This window comes from Ylistrum balloti, unplaced genomic scaffold (genome assembly GCF_031769215.1).
Source record: "Ylistrum balloti isolate Yb309-2 unplaced genomic scaffold, AGI_CSIRO_Ybal_v1 Utg370286, whole genome shotgun sequence".
Lineage (NCBI taxonomy): Eukaryota > Metazoa > Mollusca > Bivalvia > Pectinida > Pectinidae > Ylistrum > Ylistrum balloti.
In genome coordinates this window covers 81,816-103,895 of record NW_026782218.1, presented here as the reverse complement: position 1 = coordinate 103,895, position 22,080 = coordinate 81,816, and the positions used below count along the sequence as shown (strand labels likewise).

General features: G+C 37.5%; 4 protein-coding genes across 5 annotated transcripts in view; 2 read left to right on the top strand and 2 right to left on the bottom strand.

Moving 5' to 3' along the window:
• Window positions 1-5,772, bottom strand: part of LOC132552900 (filamin-C-like) — a 74,127-nt gene extending 68,355 nt beyond the window's left edge. The window contains exon 1 of the mRNA XM_060217097.1: window positions 5,445-5,772. Coding sequence (XP_060073080.1) covers window positions 5,445-5,772 — 328 coding nt within the window. The remainder of the gene's footprint in view (window positions 1-5,444) is intronic.
• A 2,548-nt stretch (window positions 5,773-8,320) lies between these two features.
• On the top strand, window positions 8,321-13,820 carry LOC132552906 (flavin reductase (NADPH)-like). Of its 2 annotated transcripts, none has more exons than XM_060217106.1 (4): window positions 8,321-8,529; window positions 11,856-12,063; window positions 12,627-12,791; window positions 13,331-13,820. In XM_060217106.1, the coding sequence occupies exons 1-4, from the start codon at window positions 8,392-8,394 to the stop codon at window positions 13,441-13,443; spliced, it is 624 nt and encodes a 207-aa protein (XP_060073089.1). In that variant the 5' UTR covers window positions 8,321-8,391; the 3' UTR covers window positions 13,444-13,820. The 2 variants fall into 2 exon arrangements, with proteins under 2 accessions (XP_060073089.1, XP_060073087.1); XM_060217104.1 differs by having other exon boundaries at window positions 13,326-13,820.
• Window positions 13,511-15,510, top strand: LOC132552899 (transcription factor SPT20 homolog). Its single transcript, XM_060217096.1, has 2 exons — window positions 13,511-13,519; window positions 14,253-15,510. The coding sequence occupies exons 1-2, from the start codon at window positions 13,511-13,513 to the stop codon at window positions 14,580-14,582; spliced, it is 339 nt and encodes a 112-aa protein (XP_060073079.1). The 3' UTR covers window positions 14,583-15,510.
• A 4,600-nt stretch (window positions 15,511-20,110) lies between these two features.
• LOC132552896 (piRNA biogenesis protein EXD1-like) lies at window positions 20,111-21,004 on the bottom strand. The gene has a single exon (XM_060217092.1). The coding sequence runs from the start codon at window positions 21,002-21,004 to the stop codon at window positions 20,111-20,113; it is 894 nt and encodes a 297-aa protein (XP_060073075.1).
• Between the last annotated feature and the right edge of the window lie 1,076 nt (window positions 21,005-22,080).

Here is a 22,080-nt window from a genome sequence, read left to right as displayed (position 1 = left end):
CAATATACAGAATTTGGTTCTCTAGGCAGACATTCTAATCAAACATCATCACACTGACCTGCACTATTGGTCGTACAAGGTTTTGGTTCACTAGGCAGACATTCTAATCAAACATCATCAAACTGACCTGCACCATTGGTCGTACAAGGTTTTGGTTCTCTACGCAGACATTCTAATCAAACATCATCAAACTGACCTGCACCATTGGTCGTACGAGATTTTGGTTCACTAGGCAGACATTCTAATCAAACATCATCAAACTGACCTGCACCATTGGTCGTACGAGATTTTGGTTCACTAGGCAGACATTCTAATCAAACATCATCAAACTGACCTGCACCATTGGTCGTACAAGATTTTGGTTCTCTAGGCAGACATTCTAATCAAACATCATCAAACTGACCTGCACCATTGGTCGTACAAGGTTTTGGTTCTCTAGGCAGACATTCTAATCAAACATCATCAAACTGACCTGCACCATTGGCCAGACAAGGTTTTGGTTTACATTCCAGTGTGGCTGTTATGTCAATCAAATTGAAAAAATTGCTAAAAACCAGCCGTGTGGCTTATACTAGGACGCGGTTTATAGCCCAGTATATAATGTTGTACTTTATTGAATATCTAAAGCTACAGTCACCAACAACAAAAATTTTATTTTAAAATTAAAACATCACTCTGTAAATAAACATTCCTACTTAGAAATGGGCACAGTGTCGTATACTAGTCAAGCAGGTAAGTCAGGTCAACAGAATGTTTGTAAACATTTCCTGTACAACAAACTTTCTGCTTCATTTACAGAGTAAGCCTGTTGGCTATTATATCCCGTCAGAGATGGTGATCACAACGAAATATATACATCATATACATGTAGCATGAAGGACATTCTACCACAGGTCAGTTCAGGTCGCAGGTCTAGATCTTCGTGCCATAGGTCAGATGATGTAGTGAATTTGTGTGCCATAGGTATTCTTGTCATAGGTCAACTGAGGTCATACAGCTTGTCATAGGTCAACTGAGGTCATACAGCTTGTCATAGGTCAACTGAGGTCGTACAGCTTGTCATAGGTCAATTGAGGTCATACAGCTTGTCATAGGTCAATTGAGGTCATACAGCTTGTCATAGGTCAATTGAGGTCATACAGCTTGTCATTGGTCAATTGAGGTCATACAGCTTGTCATAGGCCAATTGAGGTCATACAGCTTGTCATAGGTCAATTTAGGTCATACAGCTGGTCATAGGTTAATTAAAGTCATAAGTTTTCTTGACATAGGACAGTTGAGGTCATAGGTCTTCTTTTCATTGGTCAAGTGAGGTCATAGACTAAAAAGTAAAAAAATTAACTTACATATGATAGATAGGATTATAATCTTTGAGATATAAGATTTTGAATGGAAGCATTACACTTTTAGGATAATTTAGTTTTCTTTACAAGTGATTATGATATTTTCAGTATACAACCCAAGTTGTCCTCCAAAGTGAATTTTTATCAGAATAGCAAGTGAACTTTTTATTGCAAAAATTAAGTTTTATCTATATATCTAAATAGTAAAATGAATTTTTATCTAGATGGTGACATAAACTTATCATTTTGATAAAACCAAAAGATGACATATCTGACAACAGTATCAGATTCAATACCTCTAATCATCACTACTGCCATGTTGTTCTGAGAGTATCACTCTGTCATATTTTCATTAACTCATACATATGGAAATCAAACAATATGACTTATTTACTTCAAAAGCTTAAAGCTTGAATGTAGATGAAAATATCACAAAGCAGACCATATTGACACCAATGATATAGAAAAGCATGTTATCTTCAATATTTGCAAACCACTCTTATCAAATGATAAAATGGACCTCTTACAGATATGGCCATGAACACTGAGACAAATCATGCCTGCATTCTTTGATAATCTGATTTTTCAAATTTACCATCAGATTTTTCTTGTCTTATAATTAAGATTTATTTCCATAAAAAGCTAAGTTACAAAGACTCCTTTATATAATATGTTATACTTGTGTAACAGGAAAGAGAATAGTGTCATTCTACCAGAGATTGAAGCAGCAACCTCTAAGCTCCAGTCGCTCAAATGTTAGACTGAATTAACCAGTACTTTGCTAAAAATTCTAAACAAACAACAGTGTTACATGTAAACGTAACAACCAAAATATATCAGTCTGACCTGTTATAAAGATTGTCCATGATTTTTTTTTTATTTCTGTTTAAAAACTGGTTGTCCCAAACCAGCCTTCGAACAATTGTGGCCTGGTCTCTAGTCATATGCTCTAAAACTGAGCTAAAGGGAATTCCTTACAGCAGGAAGCTAGAGGTTGACCGAGATCCTATGTACAATTAAAATCTGCCACACTTGTTTCTGGCGGGGAATTTCTGTACTTCTGGTACTAACAGTCAGGAAGTTACTTATTTCTGTTACCCGTTTGTTCATTAAGTTCCGTCTTTACTTATTACAGAACACGACCTGTCAGAATGACTTTCCTTTTCAAGGAAATGAAAATCGTGCTGTTTACTGACCCGTAACACGTCTATATACGTGGAATAGTTGGTAATCACTAGAGTGTACAACAATCACGTGCAGTAACATTCAATTCATAGATAGCATCTCATTCCTTCTATATAAAGGAATTTGCAGACCTGGCCATTTGAAATAACTAACATAAGATAGAAGGTTTGGTTTATAAATATAACTGAATGACGATCATCGTAAATGTTTTCCTTTGTATGAGCTCTTTTGTGTCTGGCTGTCAGACCTGTTCTCCAAGTTATACATGTATTCAAACTAGGTGAAGGTTGTTCTGTGTTGTCCTCTTTCAACACAAACTTGGCATTAAATGTCTCTACACTTATCCTGACCGTGACATCACTTCAGTATTAGGTTATATACCTGCTAAATGCTTCATAGGAGAGGAATTATTGAGTGACAAAAACATCTGAACTAATCATTATATCACAAAAAGAAAAAGTATCGTCAAGGTTAGTGGTGCACCATTTTATCAATAGGCCAGTTCTTTTCAAAGCAATATATATCTACTGTAGCTATATAGGTAGAACATAGCTATCTCTGCTGAAATCTGTCATTAATAAGGCAAAAATTGTACTGTAATCTGCTAGTACATACAACTGACCCTTGGAAGTATGTTTTGACCCTCAAAAATGGTTAGTTGGTTTTGTCTGCTTGACTCGTCCTATTTCTAGGTGTTGTCTCACTGAAGAATGTCGGTGTTCTGTCAACATGACCCCTTATGACCTGGACCAATATTTGCATCAAGTTTTGCGATACATGAATATCTTCCATATTCCACAGTCATATCTGTGGACAAAATTTACATCCAACTTAATAAGCTGTTTGTATATGTATGCATTCTTTTATCATACTGTACAAATATACAGCACCTGGACTTGCCTGAGGTGCACTTTCTGTGACAGAAAGTCATCAATTCTCTAACTAGGTACGCCAGAAAACAAGATCTGAGATGGTTAGTACCCCCTTAAGATAAACATGGACACCATTGATACATTGTCAATGTCTTCTCCATAAACATGTCATCTACAGTACACATCTAATTCAATTACCACCTTTCTGGGACAAGATATTCACTTCTGAGTAAGCTACAAACTAGCTGGTCACAGTTATCAGACATGTGCAGTGTTAATCTTAGTTATGTTGTACCTATATCTTACATCACCAGAGTTTGTTTCTATTCGTTTTGGATTTTATCTAATTTCTGGGGATAAATTAATCATTTGGAGAGGAAATTTTAGGGAGTATCCGGCCCATATTTGGGGTGCACAAAGCCCCTAGAAAAAGCCCAGATTACTTTACAGCAAAACTGTTAGCAAACAACACTGTATATATTCCACTTCCCAATGACAACAACAGAATCCTGAATTCATGATGGTTGGGAATAGTTCTCAAAATCTATATATATATTTAATTGTAAATCATTCAGCCAGGATTTATCTTTAAACTGTTCTATTTATTTTTATTCGTATTTGTTTTCCAAGGTCTAGAAGTTGCCTGTGGACCAAAAATTCAGTTTGATAACTGGTTAACCTACTTTTTTCACACTTTTCATTATATGATGACATGATAGCTGATAATGAATAAATGTGATATAAAAATTGTTATAGTGTACTAGGTCGCTCAGAAATGATGAAATCTGGTGTGAAAATATGATGTACCAGAGAACAAACAACTTGATTGTTGTGTTCCCGTATCATAGTAAATATAAAAAAGTAAAAACTTTCTTTGTCAAAAACTTCTATTTCAAAATCTAAAAACAAAATTTAAACTTATAATTGTCAAATGGTGTTACGATATCATTATGTCAATGCCTAGGCTAGATTTAGAAATATTCCTCTTTTTCATTTGATCAAACTGTTATCCTGGCTACAAACTAAGCTGTACTTTGTTACGTCCATCGTTTTAAAACTGAATATCTCGATCCAGGAAAGGCTTGTTGAATGACTACCCAGCATGTGAGGTTTAAATTTGAGCAGAAACATGCTGAGAGAATTAAAGGCAGTTTCTGAGAAAGTCCCGTACCAATAGAGTTACTGAAATGTCAGACATTTAAACAGAGTGTAGTAATGGGTGTAGCTGTTTAAACCAGCTATACATCACCTGTATACCTGAGGGGCTATAGTGTCTACTGGTAAACATAAGTGGTCTTTGTTTTCAGATTAGAATACACAGACGATAACCAGACCAAGATATAATAATCACAGGTAGTTTCTCTAGCTGATCACATGTTCACACCTTTTTCGTACAAGAGTTGGATGATAGCACTAAATTATCAATATCTCCTCGGGCTGTCATTGTCAACACACCTGTATATATCATACAGGTAAATCAATCAGTCTCCGATATACCTGTGTTAACCAGAAGATATACACTGTACGACACAGATAGAATAAAGACTCAGAATGTTTTTTGAGGTGGGGAGGGGAGAGGGGTAGGGTCCATTGATTGGTCCATGGAGTGGTAGGGGTGAATATTGTCATTCAAAAAATTACTAAACTGGGAAGGAGTATGCTCAAGTGCACAAAACTGCCTAGCTATATATATAATATATGTATAGATATGTACTTGTCCAACAAGTTGACACAAAAGCGTTTGATACAAATTAACTGGTTATGTCCCTTTTTAAAAAGCAATTAGAAAAAATACAATCTCCGTACAAAATGTAATCAAGTACTTGCGAATTATCAAAGCTGTACATAAAGTGACAAGAAATGGTTTCACACCTGAGACAACAGATACACACCTGGACTGAAAAAAGATAACATTTCACACTGAAGACAACATGTGGTATCGATTAATGCTGCTGATTTGTTATAAACAACATTTTACACCTGTACGGCACCATCTGACGTATACACAGGTGTGGTTCCGGTGTACACCTAATCAATATCTTACCTATGTTCACAAGACGCACGTTATCATTGGCAATAGCTGTCAGAGCTAGGGTACAATTCTCTAGATTCTGATGGTGGTTCAGAGGCTTTTTAATCACCCGTCCAATTTTCTTTCCCTGTAGAGATTCAATGAGTGCACAGAGTAAAACTCCATCCTCAAAAGCGGTCTGGAGATCTTCCACAAATTTCGTGTTTCCTCCGATTCTCAACTGTTCGTTTACCCAGTTAGTAAACGTGTTTTTCTGAATAAGAATCCATCTGTCAGTCTCTCCCCTCATGCTCATGGCAGCATGTCCCTCCCGAGATAACGCCCTGTTCACGTGCGACATTTTACCTGAAATTATTTCGTGTTATGTCCACGGTATACACACAAACACTGGGGTCAAATTTCAAGTCGGGCCGGTTGAGATGAAAGCAGCCCTGCAACTCGCCCTATCGATTTGACAAGCAGGTGTTTGCCTTGGGCTGCTAATTAACAAATGTCCTGAGTAGGTTCTTCCCGTGGCTGGACCGCGGACTTTTTTCTATCAATGTTACTGCACCTTCACCAACCTGGAAAAACTTTGTACTTGTATATGGGTGTGAGCGGTGCCTTCTTCATTGACGTTGAGTGGTCCGTCTGTGTATTCATATTTAAATTAGTTCACAAACACAAACCGGTTTACCTACATAGTCAGTCAACCGATACACAAGCGACTTCCCCAGATTTATTTTTAGACATTATATTCCGTTCGCCCTCTGGCGGACAGGTAATCTCATTTGAAACAATATGAGATTCTTAGTTACAGTATATATGAGATAAATATAACATCCCGATGTTTATTAACATGGTGATCGTTTTATAGATAGATTGATATAAGATGAATTGATTGGTGCTAGCACCCAAAACACCTGTTATTAAGTATGATTCTAGGATTTTAGTCAATTTATACTTTTGTTAATAACAAATCGGTATCTATCGAAGCACGATGAAATCGACATGATTTAACAACAAGTGACCTGTAGCACCGCTCCTCAAAAACATCCTTGGGTCACTCCTAGTCATCCTCTGACAGATCCGATCAAACGGACTCATTTTAAGTGAAAATCACATCGATCTCGTTGTGTTTTGACAAATACATTATTATTATCATTATTGTTATTATTATTGTTACTTTTCTCGTCAAAAGAAAGTACACTTGTAACAAGATATCTATATTTTGCCAATTTAAAAGAAAAAAGTGTTTCTCTGTTTTCTCCATGTAAATAACAATCAAAGAAATAATAGATAGCATTTTCAACTGGATATGAAAAACTACTCGCAGCTGAATGAACTAAATAATTTTTTTTTAAATCTGATTTAAGTGCACTATATCCGTGTCTGAGTTTAGTATGAATAATGCCTAATGCCCTATTACATAATACATGACAACGCGGAGCCCTGTCTACATTCCTTGTAATCCTACTTTTACATATATTCAGAAACTAGAAATTCCCACCTGATATATCTAGCGAATTCCACATTTCAATCGTGTCCGGAATAAAACACTTTTCGTATGACACTACACGATGGCGAGATATAACATAATCGCGGTTCGTATGACACTACACGATAGCGAGGTGTAACATAATCGTGGTTCGTATGACACTACACGATAGCGAGGTATAACATAATCGTGGTTCGTATGACACTACACGATGGCGAGATATAACATAATCGTGGTTCGTATGACACTACACGATAGCGAGGTGTAACATAATCGTGGTTCGTATGACACTACACGATAGCGAGGTGTAACATAATCGTGGTTCGTATGACACTACACGATAGCGAGGTGTAACATAATCGTGGTTCGTATGACACTACACGATAGCGAGGTGTAACATAATCGTGGTTCGTATGACACTACACGATAGCGAGGTATAACATAATCGTGGTTCGTATGACACTACACGATAGCGAGGTATAACATAATCGTGGTTCGTATGACACTACACGATAGCGAGGTATAACATAATCGTGGTTCGTATGACACTACACGATGTCGCGGTTTAACATAAAAATCAAATGGACAAGTTGAGCTAAATTTGCTTTTTTTAAACAGATTTATCGGTGTCCCGATAATGACTAAGGGGCAGTTTATAAGTAAATTTCCACAAGATCTTTTTTAACAGTTCAAAAGTTATCAAACAAGACAAAATGTACGTGGGAAGGTTTACAGTTATTCGACCTTTGACCTTGGAGGCCAGTGTCACAGTGATTTTATGACTAAGTATTACACCTAATCAGTAAGTGATGAAGATATACAACAACTATTATTAAGGTATCTGTGACGTTTTAAAAATATCTACTACAGGAAATAAGCGGGGAAATGCACTTACTCTGCACAGTGAAAGTGATCGTAACCCCTGCAGTATCAAGGATGACTTGAAGGAAGCGCCTTGCATTGTATATGTACATTCCAACTTTCATCAAGATTTCTTTTTAATCGCCTGGACAAATATTTATTGGGAAAAATCAAATTCTTTTGACATTGAAATCAAGGTCACAGTTACCTAACAAAAGTTTAGTGCACTTTAAGATTAGATAAATAAACGTGTACGAACTCCTAATATATAAAACTGATACATGGATGTTTATACACTAGTGTCGATGACGCCTGAGGGGAGACAACTCTCATAGATTGTACTGCAAATAGATATGATTTCGAATTAAAGTGCATGTGGCGTTTATTGCAGGCGTTTGCATGCATTTCATTGGTTTATTCTGAGACAGCGAACAGCACTTAAAGAAGTAAGAATGGCGTTATTGTGTACACATGCAATATTGAAGCTAACTCTCCGTTAACAGGGACAGTACAACCCATATGTAAACTGGTGATAGATTACACGCGTGTCTGTGTGTAAGGGTGTGGACATCGACACACTGAACAGAAAACTGGACAGGCGTTAGTGATCAGCTGTTAGAAATGAAGATTGTTGTTCTCGGTGCGACAGGTCCTACAGGACTCCAGCTTGTACAGGAGGCGTTAGAGAGGGGACATGAAGTTACAGCACTTGTGAGGAATCCAGAAAAACTAGGACAAATTGATGACCTTAAATTGACGGTTTGATTTACTCGCATTAACTATAGCACGTAGCAATGTTTTATATACTATTAAGCGCTGTATGGTTATACCCAAGTACAGAATCCTATAGAGTGAATGTATGGTAAACTACACTAAAGACTGAATCACTGTATGGTGTTATTACATAATACTACACAAGAGATTTACTGTATGATACCCTACACTAAAGATTCACTGTATGGTACCCTACACTAAAGATTCACTGTATGGTACCCTACAGATTCACTGTATGGTACCCTACAGATTCACTGTATGGTACCCTACACTACAGATTCACTGTATGGTACCCTACACTACAGATTCACTGTATGGTACCCTACACTACAGATTTACTGTATGATACCCTACAGTACAGATTTACTGTATGGTACCCTACAATAAAGATTCACTGTATGGTACACTACAGATTCACTGTATGGTACCCTACACTACAGATTCACTGTATTATACCCTACACTACAGATTCACTGTATGATACCCTACAGTACAGATTCACTGTATGGTACCCTACACTACAGATTCACTGTATGGTACCCTTCAATACAGATTCACTGTATGGTTCCCTACAGATTCACTGTATGGTACCCTACACTACAGATTCACTGTATGATACCCTACAGTACAGATTCACTGTATGGTACCCTACACTATAGATTCACTGTATGGTACCCTTCAATACAGATTCACTGTATGGTACCATACAGATTCACTGTATGGTACCCTACACTACAGATTCACTGCATGGTGCCCTACACTACAGATTCACTGTATGGTTCCCTACACTACAGATTCACTGTATGGTACCCTACACTACAGATTCACTGTATGGTACCCTACACTACAGATTCACTGTATGGTAAACTACAGATTCACTGTATGGTACCCTACACTACAGATTCACTGTATGGTACCCTACACTACAGATTCACTGTATGGTACCCTACACTACAGATTCACTGTATGGTACCCTACCCTACAGATTCACTGTATGGTACCCTACCCTACAGATTTATTGTGTGGTACCCTACATTACAGATTCACTGTATGGTACCCTACAGATTCACTGTATGGTACCCTACACTACAGATTCACTGTATGGTACCCTACACTACAGATTCACTGTATGGTAAACTACAGATTCACTGTATGGTACCCTACACTACAGATTCACTTTATGGTACCCTACACTACAGATTCACTGTATGGTACACTACAGATTCACTGTATGGTCCCCTACACTACAGATTCACTGTATGGTACCCTACACTACAGATTCACTGTATGGTACCCTACCCTACAGATTCACTGTATGGTACCCTACCCTACAGATTTATTGTGTGGTACCCTACATTACAGATTCACTGTATGGTACCCTACAGATTCACTGTATGGTACCCTACACTACAGATTCACTGTATGGTACCCTACACTACAGATTCACTGTATGGTACCCTACACTACAGATTCACTGCATGGTACCCTACACTACAGATTCACTGTGTGGTACCCTACATTACAGATTCACTGTATGGTACCCTACACTACAGATTCACTGTGTGGTACCCTACACTACAGATTCACTGTATGGTACCCTACACTACAGATTCACTGTATGGTACCCTACACTACAGATTCACTGTATGATACCCTACACTAAAGATCCACTGTATGGTACCATACACTACAGATTCATTGTATGGTACCCTACACTACAGATTCACTGTATGGTACCCTACACTACAGATTCACTGTATGGTACCATACACTACAGATTCACTGTGTGGTACCCTACACTACAGATTCACTGTATGGTACCCTACACTACAGATTCACTGTATGGTAACCTACAGATTCACTGTATGGTACACTACAGATTCACTGTATGGTACCCTACACTACATATTCACTGTATGGTACCCTACATTACAGATTCACTGTATGGTACCCTACACTACAGATTCAATGTATAGTACCCTACACTACAGATTCACTGTATGGTACCATACACTACAGATTCACTGTATGGTACCCTACACTACAGATTCACTGTATGGTACCCTACACTACAGATTCACTGTATTATACACTACACTACAGATTCACTGTATGGTACCCTACACTACAGATTCACTGTAGTATGGTACCCTACACTACAGATTCACTGTATGGTACCCTACACTACAGATTCACTGTATGGTACCCTACACTACAGATTCACTGTATGGTACACTACACTACAGATTCACTGTATGGTACCCTACACTACAGATTCACTGTATGGTACCCTACACTACATATTCACTGTATGGTACCCTACACTACAGATTCACTGTATGGTACCCTACACCACAGATTCACTGCATGGTACATTTGATAAGAGAATTAATATATGATATACAATGTACTGGAGTATCACTGTATGAATAATACATTACAGAATGACTGTATGCTACACTGCATTATAGAAACACTGTATGTTATTCTAAATATTCACAGCATGTAAAATGTATGGTTTTGTTACGTAATAAATTAAAAGACTGCAATACACTATACCATAGGTGGCGCTTTCTCCCCATTCCGCATACAGATTTACCTTACTTACCGTGGATAAAAAGTTTCTACAATTAACTACATTTGCGGAGTTGATATTTTTTTATGTTTATAAACGAAACGAACAAGTTCATAAATATTCTCCATTTCTAGCCACATAATATTAGACAGTCACTGCCTTAGCTGTCTGATAATTTCTTTCAAACATATCCTTAAAACCCCACTCCAAATGAATTGACAAAACGTGGTTTACATATAAAGTTAACAATCTATTGTGTCCTACTAAGATATAATATATATAGTATCGATGAACAAAGCTGAGCGCTTCTAATTATCTTATAGGACAATCCTATAACCTAAGCCTTCGAGAGATTATGTCGTGACATTTGTACGTTTATTATCGGATGTTTAATGCTTGTATCACCTATATCATTATAGATATCCGATAATTAACATTAAAAATCACAATAGGAACATTTGAAGGCTTATATTGTAGGATTAGCTTTTGGGATACCTATAATATTCTGTAAGTCATAATTTTCAGGAAGATAACTGCTTGAATATATAATTTCGTTTGTATGCGTGGTGTGTGTATGTGTGGTGTTTGTATGTGTATGTGTGTATGTGTGGTGTTTGTATGTGTATGTGTGTATGTGTGGTGTTTGTATGTGTGGTATTTCATCTATTAGTTAAGTAATTCTAGTAATTACGCCCAGATGTTTGTGTAATTCATAATAAGCATTTTGTTACTTTAGGTTGAAAAGGTTGATATATTCAAAGAGGATGACTTAAGTAGTCACTTTAGCGGATGTGACGTAGTGATGTCCTGTCTTGGCACGGGTCCAAGCCTCTTCGGCATGAGGACTATAACGTTCTACTTGGATTCCATCAAACCTATCACTGGTGCTATGCGCAAATGCGGAAATACTCGACTGGTAACCATGACGTCAGTGGACACTATACGTAAGTTAACTCGTTATAAAATCGAGGCTCAATACCGGTAACATGTACAAGATCACGTTTCGATCACGTCCAGGGCGAGAATCTAGGAGTTGATCCATCTTAGGAAAAAAAAAATTTAAGTGAAAGGCATGGAGCCTAGGTGTTTTGCCCTATACCCGTAGCTAATGCTATGTCAGCGTTTTAAAAAAATCTTTACTAAACATATACACAAGTACACAAAACGTCAACATCAAAATAATTGTAAGATCGATCACTCGCTGTAGCCAGCCACATTTTCTTCAATTCTTGAAGCACTAATCAGTTTGTGTTTTATTTTTTCTTGATACTTTCACCCGAGAATGTCATTGTGGCATGCCTAGCTTCGCTCTCCAGACACTGCATGACTATTGTTATTGTGACAACGTTTGTTTGAAAATGAGAAACCCAAACAATCGTGTATTAAGTTTCTAACATACACACAAGGAAACGCAGAGCTTCGTGGATTAAAATATTTTAAAAAAAATAAATGCAAATCTGTCAGTATGTCAGAAAATAACCTTGGATAGGTTTTGTTTCCATTTCAGCACAAAACAGGGGGCCTTGGATTTTTGAGTGGATTATACGGCCCGTTTTCTTATCAAGTGTCCTACAGAGCATGTCAGTGATGGAGGATTATCTTCAAAAGCAATGCTCGGATTTAGATTACACTGTTGTCAAACCTCCTGGGTTAACAGACGAGCCAAGTAGTGGTAAGGTTTTGTTCTGTAGTAAAACAACAGGCCTGCATGGTATTCAATTTTCATAGATAGATACGATACAAACTTCAGCTTCTAACACTCACCTCTAAACAATGCCAATTATCACCTGGATTTGAAGTAAATGTCACTTCTTTCTTACCTCAACATTTCTTGCCCTTTAACCCAACACGCCTTTCCATTAGAAAGTGACAAGGGGAAAGTACTTATTTGTTGAACATCAAAATACCGATTTTTTTCTTCAACAACCGTTTATCAATCCTTCTGCAACCATTACGTTTTAGGCGGATGGTAACCCGGACAACCATTTCGATCATCAGTTATCGTTCTGATAATACTTCTTATGCTAACAGTGAGACTTGTCCTACCCACTCTCGACATCTCAGTTTCTCTTGATCATATTTGCTCACAAAACACATAAATTAATAAATATAAATTAATGACCATTGGTAAAGACATCGGTATTATTTCATTGTCACCTGAATTTGACTTATCTCACTTTAATTGTAAAATGTTGCTGTTTGACAGGGAAGGAAGTAAAGGCAGGGGAGGGACAGTACGTAGAAGGCACGATTCGGCGGATCCCACGCAGGGACGTGGCAAAATTCATGTTGGACTGCATTCCTCAAACACAGTCGGTGCGTAAACTCATGTCGATCGGACTTCCGGTGTGATTATATTATACTTGCATTATCTCGTCAACAACAACAGTAATGAGCATAGTAACAGTAGTTGGAACAAAGATCGCAGGATCAGCCGAAACCACATCATAAACATCAACAGCAGCAACAAAACTAGAACAACAACAGCCAAGAACTACACCAAAACAACAGCAGCAGACCGACAACAGCAGCAGACCGATAACAGCAGACCAACATCAGCCAAGAACTACACCAAAACAACAGCAGACCGACAACAGCAGACAGACAGCAGCAGACCGACAACAGCAGACAGACAGCAGCAGACCGACAACAGCAGACCGCAGCAGACCGACAATAGACCAACAATAGCCAAGAACTACACCAAAACAACAACAGCAGACCGACAATAGCAGACAGACAGCAGCAGACAGACAACAGCAGACCGCAGTAGACCGACAATAGCAGACCGACAACAGCAGACAGACAACAGCCAAGAACTACACCAAAACAACAACAGCAGACCGACAACAGCAGACAGACAACAGCCAAGAACTACACCAAAACAACAACAGCAGACCGACAACAGCAGACAGACAACAGCCAAGAACTACACCAAAACAACAACAGCAGACCGACAACAGCAAACAGACAGCAGCAGACAGACAACAGCAGACCGCAGTAGACCGACAATAGCAGACCGACAACAGCAGACAGACAACAGCCAAGAACTACACCAAAACAACAACAGCAGACCGACAACAGCAAACAGACAGCAGCAGACCGACAACAGCAGACCGCAGCAGACCGACAATAGCAGACCGACAACAGCAGACAGACAACAGCCAAGAACTACACCAAAACAACAACAGCAGACCGACAACAGCAGACAGAAAACACCAGACCAACAGCAGCAGACCAACAACAACAGACCAACAACAGCCAAGAACTACACCAAAACAACAACAGCAGACCGACAACAGCAGACAGACAGCAGCAGACCGACAACAGCAGACAGACAGCAGCAGACCGACAACAGCAGACAGACAGCAGCAGACAGAAAACACCAGACCAACAGCAGCAGACCAACAACAGCAGACAGACAGCAGCAGACCGACAACAGCAGACCGCAGCAGACCGACAATAGCAGACCGACAACAGCAGACCAACAACAGCCAAGAACTACACCAAAACAACAACAGCAGACCGACAACAGCAGACAGAAAACACCAGACCAACAGCAGCAGACCGCAGCAGACCGCAGCAGACCGACAATAGCAGACCGACAACAGCAGACCAACAACAGCCAAGAACTACACCAAAACAACAACAACAAAAACAGATCAATGTGATCTGTGTAGTGAACAAATTTGAATAAACCGTTGCCTGCCTCGATTATCAGAATGTTCACAGATATACTGTGCCATGACAAACATTGTATATAATGTCGAGGACGAATGTATCACCGCCAGGACACAATGTCCCTTAGACTTACAATTTATTTGCAGGCAAGACCAGAGGACGAATATCGTATCTATATCATGGACGTAGGTTCTAGTTGTACATTATAACAATTCCATTGCGCAGTAAACATGTTACATGATGCACAGTTATACATGCATATTTCAGGAATCTCATTAGTCCAGTCATGTCTTGGAGAACAGAAGAGCGTGTTAGTGCTAGCGTGGTAGATTTATCTCGGGTAGACGTAGTGGCGGTATTAGTATTTTGTTTTCCAAAATATTTAGAACTGACGGGGACTCAATCAATTTATACTCTGTATATCATTGTAATGTGTACACGTCATAATACTATAAACGTATGTGCTTCAAGTGTAAAGGGCCAGCTGCTGAAAATAGTATTTATTTCCAACACTTGTTTGATGTATGTTTAAAGAGTTTTATAGTCATTACTTAAACATCCACATATATATCATTTTCTACGCCAATACACGTCCGAGATAAATTGACTTACAAGTGGCGGGAACTCGTCATTTTGAATCATGTTTAAGAACTTGCATTAATGTCCTGCATTGAAAATAAGGACAGAGGCTTGACTTAATAAGTATATATATAACCTCATCGTATATCTTACAATTCATTGCAGTTTCGTTTTTCATCTTAAGCTTTCCTCATTTCTGTGAGTTCAATGTTAACAAGCACGACTATGTAAAATCGCATAAATATTGGCCATAGCTTTAATATATAAACAAAAATTTAACTTGTTCATGCTGTCGAAACTTAAACATACAAAGCATAAATTATGTCATTCCTCATTGTGCTTGTGCCCCGCGATAAGTCGATTTACCGGGTAGGGTTACAGCCGGGTAATTTGATAATAAGGTTATACTTTTGAAATTAATTGTTTAGCAAGGGTGTTATGCAACACATCAGAGTAATAAATATCAGCTTTATTCATCATTAGAGATTTTTTCATATTTTTTTTCTCAAATACACAAGTTGAAAAAAAACATTGGTGACAATACGACAACCCCCATACATCATCATTAGACAGGGTGTGTGTAGACGTAAATGTCGACAGTTTCTCCTCAGATTTGATAACTAATATGGATCTCGTTACTAGATATGTTACAGAAACAGCAATGTGTCCTAGCGTTCATGTTTTTGTATTCATTATCACTTCATAGTTTATTTTAATTATGATGTTTACAGAAAATATTCTTAATATAGTAACAACTTCCGGGTAATATATATCCCAAATGATATTGATTTATAGAAACAACAAACGTACCACGGCAGTATATGTGATAAATATAGCATCGTAATTCATTACTCATGGTATTCACTGAAGTCGCTTCTTCCTGATGTAAATTTCTGTCTATGGACCGTATGTCCGTTAAAGGTGTCTGTGAAAGAAACAGCAGACGTGGTTCTATTTATTTGATAATCAATATTTCGTTATGGGTTATTTCCCCTGCTATGTCGTAAGAGTTCCGTCCTGGATCTTCACATTTGGGTCCTGATAACGCCGAGAAATCCTAGAGTGACGAAACAGCTGTAGGGTACAGTTTTATTTATAAATCGGCATAATTTTGCACGGTTTCTACGAATGATGAAAAATGTTAACTATTCGTTTTTTTTTTTATTTCTCGATGTCTTCTGTTTAGGAGACATTTACTAAGCCGACTTTACGACCTTCTGTATCCCTCTCCATGCTATCGTAAGATACGACTGTGTCCTCCACTACAGTTGAACATGTTCTGTAGAAGTGAAACGTTCCAATGACCAGTATTTATCTGCCACACTCCTTTCAGCACTGGGGATCTTTGAGTTTTCCTTTCTTCTTGTATATGTTATGTTTTGGCTCTAACCTTAGGCAACCCTCCTCACACGACACTGACTGTTTCTAGAACGTTTACCCTGAACCAGCCTTTTGAACATTTACGTCCGATACAATGAACGCCGATTCTTTTGTTCAAAGATAGAGAGGCAGACCTCATCTACAAGTAGATAGTAGATGGTCATGATCTTACGGCATTGAACATAATTGCAAGAGCAAGGTAAAGTTATGATGAGTTTCAAGAGGGAGGGAGAGAGCAGAAAGTAAGAGCTGACAAAGAACGATCAAGATCTTCAATGTTGCCATGGGGGCACCAGATCTTTTTTGTCCCCTTAAGTGAATCAGGGTCACTCGTATGAACAAATTGGTAGCTCTTTTCTAAAGCATGCTACATGCCCAAATCAAGACCCTGGTTTATTTGGTCGTTGTGAAGAAGCTGTTAAAAGATATTCTGCCCCTTTGACCTTGAACTTTGTAGCCCTTCATTCCAACATAGTACAGGCGAACTATCAACAACCTTGACCTTATGGTTATTAATAAATAGTCTTTTGAATGGAAAGTTTATGTATGGTGCACGAAGACATACAAAATACGATGGCTATAGGTCATCTTGACCCTTCGGGTCAGTTGACACAAAAAGAGAGAACTTAAAATGAATAATTGTGATAAAAAAAACTGTAGTCAAAACATCAAAGATATCCCTGAGCATTTAAATTGTTAAATATCAAAAGTGAAACAGAAATTATTTCTAATAACATCCATATTCTACATGAAAAGGATTAATTATATACATTTTTGGAGAAAATAATATGTAAACACAACGAAGCTTATTTTATCCACTTTCTTAGTGGAGTTTTACAAAGACAAAGGCAGCCTCCGATCCCTTCTATCATTATGTCACTGACAAACTACAAGCTCATAATAACTCGTCATACATGTTAGATATATTCGGGGAAGTTCCGATTTTGATGTGGAGCTTGAACTGTTTTCATTTCAAATCTCCCTTCGTTTTCCAAGTCAAAGTTACACAGTCACAATCAGTTAGAAAAATACGTGTTATGTTTCCATGACGACCATGCTGACCATTTCATCTGACAAATGGAGCATGTTTGTAATGAGGTATCAAATATGTAACATTGTAGTGAAATCAGGGGACCTTTCGGCTGTAGCAACATATTCTCTATTCTATGGTATGTAGTAATGTGACGAGATTGCAAAAAAATATTATAGCAAAAGCAGGTCAACTCGGCCACTTTCCATACATATATTAAATGTTAAAGGTATACCTCTTGAAAGTCAGTTCGGATTAGAGAGTTCCTGTCCCAACATCGACTCCAATCTTAGAATTGAATCAGGAATAAAAAAAAAACAGTGTAAAAATTTCTTTTATTTTTATCAACATTTATGTATCATTTATACAAATGTATGTTTAAAATTATACATCATTCGTTTTTACAAAATATGTTTTTCTTCATTATCACAGAATGCTTAATCAACCTGTAAAAACACGCTGAATTCACAGATAAGTTTAAGAATATGAGATAAAGGATTTTTGTTATCAAACCATGGAAAATACATATGAAAGTAATCATTATAAAACATTATAACGAATCAATGTTTACTCCTAAAACAGCGATAGAAATACAGTAAAACCTCGCTTGAAGATCATCTAAATAAAGTAAGACTTGCTATTTCAGTCCCAGATTTTTTTATATGTATATATAAATGTGTAATGTAAGATTCACCATTAAGACCACATCACAGTTAAGACCACTTTTAAAAAGTACCACAGACTAGTTTTGTATGAAAGTTCATAACACTAATCAGACCACCGACCAGTCAAAAAAAAACAAAAAAACAACAACTCACGAAAGTGTGAAAATAGGGAGAGAGGTGACAGAAAAGGAAATATGTCTACTTGGTCATGCTCGCTATTCCGACAGTCCCACTACATAGACCACTTCAGTCCAATCCCCAAGGTTGTCTTAACAGAGACGTCTCACTGTATCTACAGAAGGTTCATATAGTACAGTATTAGGACTAGAATGACCTGCTGTGATCTAGTTTGTTCTAATTGCTGCACTGTGTGATATGATATGACAATACTAATACTTAATACTTTAGTACACCACGAACTGGCTGGATGTTTTAACATTGACAAACAGGAACATGTAAATATATCTGGGTTAAATATAACATACTATCAAATGATAAAAAGAGTTAAACTGTTAGATAATATGTGTACATAAATTAAAACAGAAAGTGTATGGAGTTAGTTCCTGGAAAACAAAATTAAATCTATTATATAGACCGGTGATATAACTGATGTAAATTATAACAGAAAGTGTATGGAGTTAGTTCATAGAAAACAAAATTAAATCTATTATATAGACCGGTGATATAACTGATGTAAATTATAACAGAAAATGTATGGAGTTAGTTCATGGAAAACATAATTAAATCTACTATACAGAATATACAAAATTAAATGTATGGAGTTAGTTGATGGAAAACATAATTAAATCTACTATACAGACCGGTGATATAACTGATGTAAATTATAACAGAAAATGTATGGAGTTAGTTGATGGAAAACATAATTAAATCGGTGATATAACTGATGTAAATTATAACAGAAAATGTATGGAGTTAGTTGATGGAAAACATAATTAAAACAAAATTAAATCTACTATACAGACCGGTGATATAACTGATATCAATGATAGAGAAGGAGATGTGTCGTGTTTGGCGGAATTTTATCTAGGTTCCAAAGGATAAAATCAATATGGCCGTTTTTCGATGTTTACATTATTGTCCCGATATATCTCACATGAATAATCTGAACACATACATGTATATTAGTTTCCTTGTGCTCAGGTAATTATGTGTATGTCAATACAATAAGCATGAGATATACACCTTACATACACTCATGTTCATTATCCCCTCACGACAGATATTCGGGATAAATCGGGAGTTGTTAGGATGTCTCAGTATGTAAAGTAACACTCGTGCTTCTCGGTAAACTTTAAAAGTTTTTAGCAACTTCACACACTTATAACGGACACTTATATCTTGGAGTTTGACGTTCTAGGATTTAAGGTCACCGTTGCCATGTTTAGCAACATCTTTCCTTGGGGTATTTTGATCACTCGCACGTACTTGAACATTATCTGCCATCTTTATTGCACGTCTCTCATTGTTGAATCTTGAAGGTTTCATGTCTACGCTTAAGTGACTAAAGCTGCTTAAAATCATTAAGCGGTATGTATAAACGTGAACACAACATCATGTCAATGTCCTGAAATTGCATTCAATCTATTTTAGTAACATCATGCTTTTACCTCAAAAATAGAACAAGCCTTTAAAACAAGACTAACGACGATGTGCTTGTTGTTGAACCTTTCTACATACACGACAGGTCTGTGAACCATTCCTCATCTGTACCTTACGGAATTCGTCGTGAGGAAACTTCCTGTGACATTTTGAACACTTCGTGGATGCGAACGGGAAATTCAATGTACCTTCCTCAGGGATTATGTCTAACGGAAGGAATGCATTAAATTCAAATCTGTCAAACGATCTATCTTCCATACCTCGCCATATATCTGCATACCGCTCTGAGGCTACAGATAGCCGTGGAAGAACCTCATCTGACTCCTTCAATTTCTTGTACATCGGAAACATGGCGATGACGTCAACAACACAGTACTGGATGAGGGTTTCCGAGAGAGGTCTCACCTTCCATATCATGTAGTTGTCCTTAAGTTGTATATTTCCTTTCTCCTTCTGTTCCAGCAGTTTGTGGTCGTAGACGTAATTCTCGAGACAGCGTTTGTAGCCATTTATATTCTCTATCTCTCCATCTTTTTCACTTCTTTTAGTCGACACATATGTTCGTCTTGGTCTTCGATTTCTGCGATAAATTATGTCAAGCAGCTGCAGATCGAGAACACCAGTGATTCGTACCCGGAATTGATGCCACAAGCTGTCAGAATCCTGTCTACAATCAAACATCAGCTTCTCAATCGATTTATTCTCCAAAATTTCACGCAGGCCGTTGTCGAATACAGACTGTTTAAGTTTGAAAATATCGAAGATAAAAACGTTTGTGTTTGTAGCAATTGTTAAAACAGTCAGTTCACCTTTCCTGCTTAAGTTGACTCCTTCACAATCGACGGCGATAAGTTTTTGACTTTTTATCTCGGAGAATGCTGGGATGAGACCGCTTTTATCATCAATTAGGGTATGGTTGTTAGGAGTTGCCATGCTGATCCTGTAATGGTAAAATAATTTATACTTTTATTCTGTCGATTCTGTGCGAAGTGCTTCTGCTGGAAAACAACACAGAAAATAGAAACATATTAGCAGAATTTTAATTCAGACTCCGATGCAGCGAAACTAGGGTAAATATTGATAAACGAGAAGTTTGCACGGAAACTCCTGAAAATGTACAAGGAAAATAAGACCAGGTGTTCTGGAAGGGTAAGCGGCATCTGCTTCATCGACGACACTCGCCATTTAAACCTGGGTCAAGTAATATGACGCTCACAAATTTAAGCAAGGTATACAACAAGGAGTGTCAAACACGTACAGCGTCTTACAGCATAGGGACTTTCTTTTTGTGTAATTCATATCAAAATGCACATGGGAATGTTTTTAATTTGCAGAACAAGTCAATGGGTTTGAATCCTCAATCGTTTATTTATTCATCAATAGCGTATTTATCACTTTGTTTTTATCAATGTCTGTTAATTCTCCTGAAGAGGTGAATGCTGAAAAGCCTTATTATTATAACATATTTAACTCACGAATAAAAGACGAATTAACACTCGTGGGTAAAATTAGCATCTATGTTTCCCTATGTAAATTCACTAAAGGAAATAATATGTCTCTTCTATCTCATTGCATGTCACCAGAAGCTACAAACTAATTATGTTCCGCTTTTCCATTCTGCAGTTCGGGAGGTAGCCTCTGCGATGTAAGATCATGCCTGTTAGTGACTTCTATCTACCAGATTTACCTTAGTCTGAATATATGTCCGATCTCACTTGTTAGTGACTGCCATCTACCAGAATTACCCTAGTCTGAACAAAGGTAAGATCTCGCTTGTTAGTGACAACCATCTACCAGAATTACCCTAGTGTGAAGATTATGCAAGATTATGCGTGTTATAGTGGATATAAACATTATTGATATGTGTGGACTACAACAGGCGTTCAGTTGACAAATCACAACACAGCAACACAAAAACGTATAACTAACAACGATATTTTACACATTGAATCGTGATTTCATTATTTGATAAATGTATGCCGATTAATATATAAAACCGTATTCTACAG

Bases quoted from the DNA above. Each gene is read 5' to 3' on its own strand.
- LOC132552896 (XM_060217092.1), bottom strand. From the start codon at position 21,004: ATGGCAACTCCTAACAACCATACCCTAATTGATGATAAAAGCGGTCTC.
- LOC132552906 (XM_060217104.1), top strand. From the start codon at position 8,392: ATGAAGATTGTTGTTCTCGGTGCGACAGGTCCTACAGGACTCCAGCTT. The intron at 8,530-11,855 runs GTTTGATTTACT...TTGTTACTTTAG, and splicing joins TTGATGACCTTAAATTGACG to GTTGAAAAGGTTGATATATT. The intron at 12,792-13,325 runs GTAAGGTTTTGT...GCTGTTTGACAG, and splicing joins AACAGACGAGCCAAGTAGTG to GGAAGGAAGTAAAGGCAGGG.